Source organism: Heptranchias perlo, chromosome 23 (genome assembly GCF_035084215.1).
Source record: "Heptranchias perlo isolate sHepPer1 chromosome 23, sHepPer1.hap1, whole genome shotgun sequence".
Lineage (NCBI taxonomy): Eukaryota > Metazoa > Chordata > Chondrichthyes > Hexanchiformes > Hexanchidae > Heptranchias > Heptranchias perlo.
In genome coordinates, this window is record NC_090347.1 from 8862887 (window position 1) to 8875560 (window position 12674).

General features: G+C 39.0%; 1 protein-coding gene across 1 annotated transcript in view; it reads right to left on the reverse strand.

Annotated features, from left to right (window-relative positions):
• Window positions 1-12674, reverse strand: part of aspscr1 (ASPSCR1 tether for SLC2A4, UBX domain containing) — a 192347-nt gene that overhangs the window by 58697 nt on the left and 120976 nt on the right. Inside the window, exons 12-13 of the mRNA XM_068003962.1 lie at window positions 5872-5934; window positions 1992-2044 (exon numbers count right to left, since the gene is read on the reverse strand). Coding sequence (XP_067860063.1) covers window positions 1992-2044; window positions 5872-5934 — 116 coding nt within the window. The remainder of the gene's footprint in view (window positions 1-1991; window positions 2045-5871; window positions 5935-12674) is intronic.

Below are 12674 nucleotides of genomic sequence, written 5' to 3' on the forward strand. Positions count from 1 at the left end.
CCAATTAAAGCCCATTCTTCAAATGCTGCCTCCTCTCATCAGGGCAGTGGTAAAATAATGCACCAGAGTGCTGATTCACTATTATTGTCCCACCCATTCCATTCCGGCTCCTCAGGTGTCATTATTAGGAAGGAGGGCATGGAATCATTTTGCTAGTGAAGGATACACAGGTAAAGGATGGGCAGCCTGCAAGTTGACAGTCTGGAGTACCAGTGTGGTACACTAAAGTGTGTGCAATCTCTCCTGTAAGTTTTTTTAAAAAATTATCCTCCCAGAATTAGCCCATTGTGACAATTCAAATTAATCTGACCAAAGCAAGAAAATTAACACTATTTATATGCGCATTTTTTGCCATTCTGTTCTAAAGGCAGTGACAGATTCAGCAATATGATTTCATGGATCTCCAGTACCTTGTCCAGCTGCCCATTTTTCATGTTAGCACTATTCAATCCTATCCTCCACTGAAGATTTTGGCCCATCCTTGATCCTAAATACAGAGATGAATTATAACCACCTCAATTGAGAACAGTTCACTCAGCCCAGACTGGGGATTGAATCTGGAAACTTCGTGGCGTGCAGGTTCAGCACTGCGCTGTGTAGTGCAATTACATACTATGAAATTAGGGGAGTCATTGAAGAACACGATTTGTAATACTTCACCAGTGCAAACAAACATTATTTTTCAGTAGTATGGCATCATAATTGTGAACTGTCATCACAAACTCACTTAAAAAAAAAAGTGAATTATCTTTAGAGTTACAAATATATTCATTAAAATGACTTATTTCTATTGTATAAGTGCTGTAAAGAGAAGGTATCAAAGCCAACAAAATAATAAATATATCAACACATGAGTCAGATAACTCATCAATAACCATCACTCACAGCCCATCCTTTCATTTTTCACTTGTAAGGGTACTTGCATCACACTGCTGGTAATCCAGAAATGCTTCTAATACTATTCACAACTACATGCTGATAATTTCAAAAGCAAGTATGTTTGTGGCCTTATTAATCAAACTGTTCTGAGCTAGACACTTCAAAGCCATTGTCCAAACAAAAGATCAAATGTGTGTTAGGAGTATGAAAAACATCACCGCCCAAGACCCCATTGAAAAATAGGGCAAACCTGGAACACAGGAAACTATCAGACATTCAGTCTGAGGGTTGAAGCAGAGAACAGTTATATTAAAGAACAAGTTGGCATCTGCAAACATTATACCCACCCTTATATATCTTGAGCTAATTAAGACATTCTGAATCATCTTTCAAATTGAAAACACAAGTATTTAGGGACTAACCACTTTCATTACAAATCTGTAATTAGATTTCTGTTATTAATTATGCATAATCTTTTATACAATACAACCATTAAAGGGGAACTTAAGTTTCTTTGAAGCAATGTCAACACAATAAGATTGCTCATCATTAATAAGTACTCCAGCTGGCTTCCAGAAAATTTATAATTAAAATAGTTTCCAAACACATCATTCATCATGTTTTAGTTTTTAGCTAGAATCGAAGTATTGAATATCAAGACACGTGGTTTTTTTTGTAATAAGAAAAATTACGAAAATGCTTTGTACAGTCTTGAATATCTTAACTGCAGTGAAATGATTCCACTCAAACTAGCTCTATCAGAACATGTCTAATACACAGCTGTTCAGTTAAATTTTCTGCTACTCCACCGCTCCCCACCACCCCTAGAAGATAAAAAGTTGGGCTCCACTGCAAATCAGTCTTAACAGCAGTCAAGCACTTGATTTTTCCAAAGTATTGAGTTCAAAATTGTTTATGGATGATGTTCAATAACATAAAATTAAGTGAAAAAATGTGAAAACATATTTTAAGTGCATTGTATAGATAAACATATTAAGATGTTCTTAAATAATCTTTTCACGTTGACTTTTAATTAATTGCACGTTAAAGGCTACAAGTAATGAACATGGGTTGGATTCTGAAGGTAACTGAAATCGTGTCTGCAGTCCTACCTGGAACAGTGTTGTAGTTGGATCATTGAGAAGTACTTTAGGTGGTGTTTTAACTACAAAAATAGAAACCTTTATGAGTATTAAGCAAATCTCAATAGATTTATTAGCTTGACGAGAAATGGGACAATAGGTACATTATTGAGCCAAAAGAAGGATCTACAGTGTTATATGGATCTTAATCTTAACACATTCAATAACCTTTTACTAATACAGCTTTCAGTTTTAAGCGTATTCTAGAACTGACTTGTAACTATTCAAAAAATGTGAACAAATTAAAAAGAGGAGCTGTTCGCTTCCACATCCTTCAGACTAACAGAAAAACTGAGTTATGGACTTCTGCTCTACTCTCTGAAGCCATGGTATTGGATGGTGGTGTCCCATGCAATTATGTGCTTGTTCCAACCAAGTAGCAAAATAGCAAGGACTTCATTCTCGTCATATAGCTTTCAAAGACAATCTAGTGCTGAGTTAATAGTATGCTTTGGGAAGGGGTTTTATAATATGATGAAATAGCACAATGCCCCTGAACTTTGGGAAGGATTCTTTGAAATGAAGAAAATAATCCTTTACAATAGACTTCCTCCATGAAGAAGGCACTTTAATCTGAAACTTCAGCATTTCTGAATTTTTAATTGAAACCTGCTTTGTGGCATGAGACCTGAAATAAGTTTTATGGTTGTTGTATCCTCTCAAACTAATCACCACCACCAACTTACATTTAGCTGGCGCCTTTAACATAGAAGATCAGCCCAAGGCACTTCACAGAGCAACAAGGAAAAAAAATGCACCCCAAGTCACAGGAGGATATTAACTTGGCCAAAAAGGTGGGATTTAAAGCGGGTCTTAAAGAAGGAGGTGGAGGGGTTTAGGGAGGAAATCCCAGAGTGTGGGGCCTAGGTGACTGAAAAAATGGCTGCTAATGGTGCAGCGAAAGGAGAGGGGGATACACAGGAGGCTGGAGTCAGAGGAATAGTGTGCTTGGGTATGGGTGGAGGAGGGGAAGGTGAGTGCAGGGCAGCAGAAAGTTGGATATAGGTAGGAGCGAGGCCATGAAGGGATTTAAACACAAGAAAGAAAATTCTGAATTTAAGGTGTTGGGTGCTGGGACGGGGTGATGGATTTGCAGGACTTGGTGTGCGATAAGAAACGGGCAGCAGAATTTTGAAAGAGGAGAAGTTTACGAAGGGTGGAGGATGGGATTCCGGCCAGGAGCATTTGAACAGTTAAGGCAGTCAAAAGGCTTGGATGAGGATGTCAATGGAAAATAGGTGACGTTACAGAGGTTGAAGTAAGTGGTCTTTGAGATGGAGAGGAAATGGAGTTCGAAGCTCAGCTCAAGGTTGAATCGTCTGGTTTAGCCTGAGACAGTGCCAGGAAGGGGGGGGGGGGGTGCAGGCGCAATCAGTGCCAAGGATATGGAGTTTGTGGCAGGGGCTGAAGATGATGGCTTTTAAGAACATAAAAAATAGGAGCAGGAGTAGGCCAAACGGCCCCTCGAGCCTGCTCCGCCATTCAATAAGATCATGGCTGGTCATCTATCTCAACTCCACTTTCCTGCCCTATCCCCATATCCCTTCATTCCCTTGGTGTCCAAAAATCTATCGATCTCAGTCTTGAATGTACTCAACAACTGAGCATCCACACCCCTCTGGTGTAGAGAATTCTAAAGATTCACAACCCCCAGTGAAGAAATTTTTCCTCATCTCAGTCCTACATGGCCAAACCCTTATCTTAAGACTATGACCCCTTAGGTCCAGCCAGGGGAAACATCCTCTCAGCATCTACCCTGTCAAGCCCTCTAAGAATTTTATACGTTTCAATGAGATCACCTCTCATTCTTCTAATCTCCAGAGAATATAGGGCCCAATTCTATTCAATCTCTCCTCATGGGACAACCCTCTCATCCCAGGAATCAATCTAGTGAACCTGCGTTGCACCCCCTCTAAGGCAAGTATATCCTTCCTTAGGTAAGGAGACCAAAACTATACAAAGTACAGGAGTGGTCTCACCAGAGCCCTATATAATTGCAGCAAGGCCTCCTTACTCTTATACTCCAACCCCCTTGCAATAAAGGACAACATACTATTTGCCTTTCTAATTGCTTGCTGTACCTGCTTGTTAACTTTCTATGATTTGTGTACAAGGACACCCAAATCCCTGTGACTACCGACATTTCTTAATATTTCACCTTTTAAAAAATATTCAGCTTTTCTATTCTTCCTACCAAAGTAGATGATTTCACATTTCCCCACAATATACTCCATCCACCACCTTCTCTTTGCAGCCTCTTTGTATCTTCCTCAGCTTACTTTCCCACCTAGCTTTGGTCATCCCAAGGCAGAATGTCAGACAAGCAGTATGACAGCAGAAAGGCAGTGGATGGGTTGAGAAAGTTGGTGGAGAGGTATGCTGATGTCATGTAACTCTACACGTGAAGGCTGACTCCACGTCTGCGAATGATGTTCCCAGGAGCCGCATGTAGATGAGGAAGAGGAGGGAGCCAAGGATGGATCCATGGGAGACTCTCAAGGTGACTGTGCAGAGGTAGGAACAGAATTCATAGGTAAGGATGCTCTGGCTACAATTGGGTAGGTTAAGAATGGAACAAAGTGAGGGCAGTCCCACCAAAATAAAAGCTTCTTGCCTTCGGAGGTCAGCTCATGATCACGAGCTGAAAGTTTTATTTATAACTGCCTGTGAAGCACGATGTTTCTCTCATGCCTACTTTGCCAGTTCTACAAGCACCTTGCAGCTACAGTCTGCATTTTTGTCACATTCTCATTCAGGGGTATAGCTACAGTTTAAGTCCATTTTATATTTCTGAGCTGACCCAATCAATGCTGAGAAAAATTTGCATCATGTGACAAGACACACTTGAAGGGAAATTCCAAGGTAATATTGGCATTTTGCTACATCTAGACTTAAATTCCCTATCATGGTAACCAGATTTGGGCTCCTTTATTGGGGAGGCGTACCAATCTTTAGTTTTAAGTTGCAACGAGATTACCCTAAAGATTAATAAAAAAAGAGGATGAAACATTGAGAATCTAAAATTGAAGATCTTTGTTGGTAGTTTTGCCACAGCACCTTATCCTTGTGAAAATCACTGGTGTTCTGATCCTCTCCTTAAATATCTGCTACATCGGCATTACTTCAATAATTTCAAGAGTTCAATTCAGCCCCATGACAGAATCCATTACTCAAATCTAATATTTAACAGTAATTTATTTTCCACTGCAAATATCCACGGCTGTCTCATTTCAAAATAGTCAATGAGAAACTAAATATTTGGTATCTGCAGACCACCTCAACTGTTCACATGTGTTGCACAAATGTAATTTTTTTTTCAAATGAAAGATTCACTTGGTCTTTTTGGTTTTTGTGGTGAATATATGATTTTTATTGTGGCTAGAGGCACCACATTTGATATTCTTCAGCTTTAGATTATGACTGGTGGGAAAAACGGATGGATTCTTCAATGTAACTCACTGCAGAAATTACGTGTCATTCTTAGAGATCCACCAAAAGTCAGACAATTTACTTTGAATGCTTGCAGCTTTCAGAAATATGATGCAACAAAAATTCATGCCGCTGCTTGTTCAAAAACAAGTAACGAGTGACAAGTCAGACTTGTAAAAAAAATGCACAAAAGTCAAGATTTGGATTTAAAATGGAAGGGCATCCGCTAGAGGGTGAGCTAACCAGTCTTGGTTGCGCCATCTGGGAGTTGTTATTTCCTACACTCCATTGTGGCCTAATCAAGAAACAGAAAGGAAGTCTATGAAGGCTGTCCACCCTTTCAAACAAAACAGTGACATGGCTTAAGTTTTACTTAGTGCTAAGTCTGCATCTATTCAGCTGCTGTGATCATTATACTTACATAAATAAAACGAAAGTTCAGTGTCTTTCAGATGCATCTTCACAAATTCCATCAGCGCCCCAACTGTTGGGGAAAAAAATATTTTTACAAACCTGGTCTCAGCAGAAGCTTCATTTTATAGTTAACAGTAGCACAAATCCCAATGAATCCCTGATAAACTACTTTGGTGGTCCTAAGGACTGCTTAATAACAAGGTTTTACGATAATAAACATTGCAGTTGTCATTTAAGTGTACAGCTCAACATATAAATCAACACATGCAATTTTTTAAGTTTTAAAAAAGGACCAAGTCACAAAGATTTTCTTATACCCAGATATAGTCTCAACCATGATAGATAATATCTGGTTTTAGTTCACTTATTAGCTCTAGGTCTTTCGCAATCATAGAACAGAACATAGATTATGGTAAGTGTGCTATATGTAGAGGTAGATAATGAAATCATTTTTATCCAACAAATTGAAACATTCAACCGAAAAGTTAAGAATTTTATATTAATGAGCGACAGTGTTCAAATTGTAAGCACCAAATTCCAATTTTGCTTTATTTACTGCCTAATTCAAAATTATTGGATAATTCTACTTAACAACTTGCATTTATATAGCGCCTTTAACGTAGCAAAAATGCCACAAGGTGTTTCACAAGAGCATTATCAAACAAAATTTGACACCGAAGGAGATTAGGTCAGGTGACCAAAAGCTTGGTCAAAGAGGTAGGTTTTCAGGAGCACCTTAAAGGAGGAGAGAGCAGTATCATGAGTAGACCGTATAGCAGAACAAAGTCTGTCAAATTTTACTTGTGAATTCAAGTCATTCTATTCCAAGCTCACTTTTGGTCTGAGGGTTAAAAAAAATCTATTTCATAATATCAGCTTTAAAATAATCCAAACTGAAAACATGATTTAATTGAGAATCGTGCTTGCGCAGAGGTTGGATTAATACCTCAAATGAAACTAGAGACAAGGGGGAGAATTTTAACCCCCAAGAGTGGGTGGGTTGAAGTCGGGTGCGACTCCACTTCCGGGTTTAACATGTATGTGTTTGGATGTGTGCGCGGAGCCGAATCGCTGAGGTCGTGTCCCCAATTAGTGCCAGCAGGCGGGTCATTAGTGGAGCAAATAAGGTAGTTAAGAGACGTTAAGTCGGGTTTTTTAAAAAATTGATATTTAACTGAACTGTAAATTTAACGTATCCAGATTTCCCCGGGGTGCCTGAATCTCGACAGGTAAAAGGAGGCCAGAAGGCTCGGTTCATCAGGAAAGTGTATCTACTGCACAGGAGCAGCAGTAGTGTTTTCTCCAAGCCCAACAAGCTTACCTGCTGCGATCAGCCGACCCCCCCCACACCCCCACCCCCGCCATCCCCGACTTTTCACCTTCCCCCCACCCCCATCCAACCCGAGGACACTGATCTCTCCCCAACCTCCCGCATCCAACCCTCGAGGACAATAACCTCTTCCTGGCTGCTTTCCCACCCAACAGGCAGCTAGCCTGTTAATCAGAGCACAAAATCCGGAAGTAAAACTTTCAATTAGGTCACGATCACCGATTCCAACCCACCAAATTTACTTCTGGGTTTCCCGCCCAAAAATCTAACCCCTACGCCCCCCACCCCCCCCAGGTAAAAAAAAAAATCACGCCCAAAGACTTCTCACAGAAGACAGAGAACTGACGAGGGAAACGGAACCATTTACTTCGGTGTAATAGGAGATTTTCTTTGCAGGTTTAGGTTTATGCACATTGTTACAAGAGTAAAAGGAACTTTGTAACAGACCATTCTTTTTTGGTAATGCTAAGTGTAGACACTGATTGGAAAAAATGTTCCATTCTCCACACTCACCTTGACAAACAATATTCACAGGAAAAAGGTGAATTTCTCTCAGTATCACGCATCAAACCTTGTGGGAAGTTGGGATAGGTCATCCTGAAAACAACCTTCTCCAAATTAAGAATTAAACTGCTGCAAAGTGTTCGATCAACTGATGGTCTTTTGGCTGAGACATTAAATTGAGGACCCATCAGCCCTCTCGGGTGGGTGTGGCTCGATTCGAAGAAGAGCAGAGGAGTTGTACCAGTGCCCTGGCCAACATTTATTCCTCAACCAGCTCCACCAAAAACAGATTATCTGGTCATTTATTTCACTGCTGTTTGTGGGACCTCGCTGTGTGCAAATTCACTGTCACATTCTTCTACATTACAAATGACTATGCTTCAAAAGCACTTCACTGGATGTGAAGCGCTTTAAAAGCATCTTGAGCTTGTGAAAGGTGCTACATAAATACAAGTTTTTTTTTCAAAAAAGAGATACCTTCTGTTCACAATGCACCTTTCAACTTTAACACTGGTTAACATCGATGACTCCCATTTTATAACAATAATTTAGGAAAAATGAATTTAACACACCTGCTCCAGCTATTTGTATTTCAGCAACCAATATATAACTTAGTATTTGTCCAAAATTGCTGTATCTCACTACATCGCCAACAAATTGGTACTACTTGATGATTTGATCTTGCATTAAAAATGCAACTGGAGGAGAGAAACTTCGTAGGAATATTTAACAACCGTTACTGGAAGTCTCAAATAAAATCCAACCAATACGAAATGAAAAGGATAGACTTCAAAGGCAAGTGGAAGTTCACCAAATGTATGACCTATTTAACCCTTTAAAGGCAAAGATTTTTTACAACTTTCATAATGTACAAAATTTCTTTCACATTACATAAAAGTTTGATATTCTGTATGTTTCTAATAACAATTCTGTTGCATAAAAGTTTAGACCATTTTAATTCATAATATTTTTTGGAACATACAAAATTGAATTTATATATATCTTATGCATTGTTACTGCAGTGTCCAAAGGGTTAAGAACACTAACAGTTACTTGCTATCATTGCTACATTGCTTGGCTGTTCATTGACTGTGTGCTACAGTATTTACCCTACTTTAAAGAGAGAGAAATTCTTGTCATTCTTCCTATTACACAACTGAAGGCATCCGCTCATTGTAAAGCTGCTCTTGTACCAAGAGAAGGTTCACGGAGTTCAAACGAGCGCATACATGTTGTATAAATGAAATATTTGATTCAAATTTCCTTATCAAAACAAAATCTAAATTAGACATTGTAAACAAAAAAAACAATTCCTTCCCAAGATGAAAAAGATGCTGATGGGGGATTAAAACCTGATTAAAGCCCCTTACGTACAGGCAGAGTTGTAATTTAGATAGCATCCAAGTGAAAAGGAAGACAGGATTTAAACTGCACTTTACGAGTAACAATTCTCTCAACAGAAATTTAGTCTCAGTTAAAAATATACACAGTGCATAGTGAAATCTGTTTGTAACATATGGTCCATGTAAACAGCTCTGATCTGAAATCATAGAATCAATTTCTCTAACTCAGAACATTCAGCCTCTGGCTACATTCTATCTAAATACTAGCTAGCACCTTGTAAGTATAACAATGAATCTAAAGTAAAAGGCGAGACATTCAAGGACTGAAGAACTAGAGAAGGGACACACAAGGTTGATCCTTGGTGACAGAATTAGGAAGAAAGACTGGAAAAACTTGTACATTTCATCTTAACAAAAGAAGTGAGATCTTATACAGTTGTATAAGATAGTTTTAAAAATGGAAAAGGTAAACCCAGAATATTACTTCACAATAAATTGCAAGAATCAGGCAAGGGGACACAACTCAAACTAGTAAACGGTATATTTAAGAGTGAGTTTAGGAAATACTTCTTCACAGTGATCGACACAAGGAATGGACTTCCAGATACAGCAATGGAGGCAACAACTCTGGTATCATTTAGATGCTGAAATGGGGGGGGGGGGGGATAGTAGCATCTTTCTGGATAGCTTAATTAAGATGAGTTGTAATAATCTTGTGATTCCTCCTTAAGCTCACCTTTCAAAGACCTTGTCCCCACAACTGCATTAAACAGATTCTTATTTTGAAACTGGGGGGGGGGGGGGGGGGGGGGGAAGGGAGGGAGAAGGGAGAAGGGAAAATGAAAACCTCATTACAAAGAATTCTCATCGAAAAACAAATGCATGTTAAATCTAGTACACAAGCCTCAACAGATATGCTGCACATGTTATGAGCCTGAAAGAGAAATGTTATATAATGCAAGACCTGTGGACGTGTGTTTTTAAAAAAAAAATGATTCCACAACACAATTATGCAACATTCTCGAGGTCGACACCTCGCACCCCTCCAAACGCAAGTTTGTTTTTCTTTCCCTCCCTCTTCACGTATCATCTACCCCAACTTCCTCATTGAGAAACCTACCAAAAACATGGCCGAGAAGAAGAGTTTATCTTGTAGGTAATAGGATAATTTTCTATGCAAAAATAAGATGGCCAAATTTTATACATTAACTTGTTCACTGGCAAGCTCAATATGCAAGTTGAAGCAAAAGGCGCTCTCTACAGGATTAGTTAGATATGTCTGAATGTCACTCCTACTACTACTGTATCAGCACAAAGTGTCCGTGTACAATAAAAGCTAGAGTAAAGCAATCAGGCTGATGAATGAGCCAGATGATGAAAATTCTAGTCTGCGTTAGGGTGACTACATTCACACGATGAACACAGAAGCTGGTTAACCAGCTTTTTGATCAACGTTGCAAGATTATTTTCTTCTATAATCATCCAATGCTGAAATTCCAACGGAGGATTTAAGAAATGCAGAGCATAAATGACAATTTTTCTGAACATAATTTTTAAAAATCCAGACTGTTCTAACTTTGATTTTCATGTCCAAATTTTGAGGACATGAATAGTTTAAATGGTTTTTAAAAAACTACTGAAGCAATGAAATGTGGTTACAAAGATTAAGAAAGCGTAATGATGCTAAACATGCTGATATCATTGTTGTTATGAATGAACAGCCATGTGGTGAAGGATAGAATACTAAAGCCTGTTTCCAAGCTTGTATTCAGAGATTCCCCTTACACACACACCACACCCGAGATAAGCTCTCCTATATAAAGGGTACCAGAGAGCCCCAATTGATACCCACCACCTGAATGCAATTAACACTCATTGATATAAATCAATCATGCATATGCCACTAAACGTATTACATAAAATTCTCTCAGGAAAATAAATGGCCACTCCTGGTAGACTGTATAAAATTGAAATTAGTAACACAATCAAGGACACAATCAATATTAACACCCAGCTGATTTTTCTCATCAATTCTGTACTGTAAGTACCAACACCATCTGTCTGTTTGTTTAATTTAGATAAATGTGAGGTGATGCATTTTGGTAGATCAAATCGGGCCAGGACCTACTCCGTTAATGGTAGGGCGTTGGGGAGAGTTATAGAACAAAGAGATCTGGGAGTACAGGTTCATAGCTCCTTGAAAGTGGAGTCACAGGTGGATAGGGTAGTGAAGAAGGCATTCAGCATGCTTGGTTTCATTGGTCAGAACATTGAATACAGGAGTTGGGATGTCTTGTTGAAGTTGTACAAGACATTAGTAAGGCCACACTTGGAATACTGTGTACAGTTCTGGTCACCCTATTATAGAAAGGATATTATTAAACTAGAAAGAGTGCAGAAAAGATTTACTAGGATGCTACCGGGACTTGATGGTTTGACTTATAGGGAGAGGTTGGATAGGCTGAGACTTTTTTCCGTGGAGGGTATAAGGTTTCGGGGGGATCTTATAGAAGTCTATAAAATAATGAGGGGCATAGATAAGGTAGATAGTCAAAATCTTTTTCCAAAGGTAGGGGAGCCTATAACGAGGGGGCATAGATTTAAGTTGAGAGGGGAGAGATACAAGAGGGTCCAGACGGGCAATTTTTTCACTCAAAGGGTGGTGAGTGCCTGGAACGAGCTGCCAGAGGCAGTAGTAGAGGCGGGTACAATTTTGTCTTTTAAAAAGCATTTGGACAGTTACATGGGTAAGATGGGTATGGAGGGATATGGGCCAAGTGCAGGCAATTGGGACTAGCTTAGTGGTATAAACTGGGCGACATGGACATGTTGGGCCGAAGGGCCTGTTTCCATGTTGTAAACTTCTATGTTGACCCTTAACAAATAAATCGAGAAGTCACTGACTTGCATGATGTAAGTCACGTTCATGTATTTTATCTTCAACTTTCAAAATTGTTCATAAAATTCAAGATATGTACAATAAAATCCAATTAAATATAAAATCAATTCAGATGAAGATTTTCTATTTCAACTATCTTCTGGTCTATTTTAATGCATCCTCGATATCCACAAGGGAACACAAAGTTAGTATGCATCAAGTGGGACATGTTTGGTATACATACTCAAATGATTCCAACGAACTCCAAGATTCAGGTATGACCCATAAAGGGAACTATAAATTCACCATATTTCTCATCAGACATGCAATGCCGCAAAACATAGCTAAGCTACAAGAAACAATCAGACTTAATTTATTATACTGATATTGTTCATCCATCACAGATATAACCCATTGAGTGTTGTTGATGAGCTGCCAGCTCCTGTGCCTATGATAGAACCAAATGAATGTTCCAAATCACAGCTTTCAACTGGTAGGAGTTACTTTTAAAACTGTTTTCTCAGCCAGTGAATTCCAGGTTTTTAAAGTTGGTCCGCCTCCAAAATGGAGTAAGATTAGAAAAACTGGGCTTTCACTAGCTTCAAGAGGAAAAGTAGCAAGAGGGTGAGCACAGGTGAATTGTGCTTTCAGCATTTACACTAGGAATTTAGGATTAATATTGCAGCAATGAGGATACGCCTGATGTTTGAGTGGCTTTATATTTGTAACATATACATTAGTATTATTTACAGTGT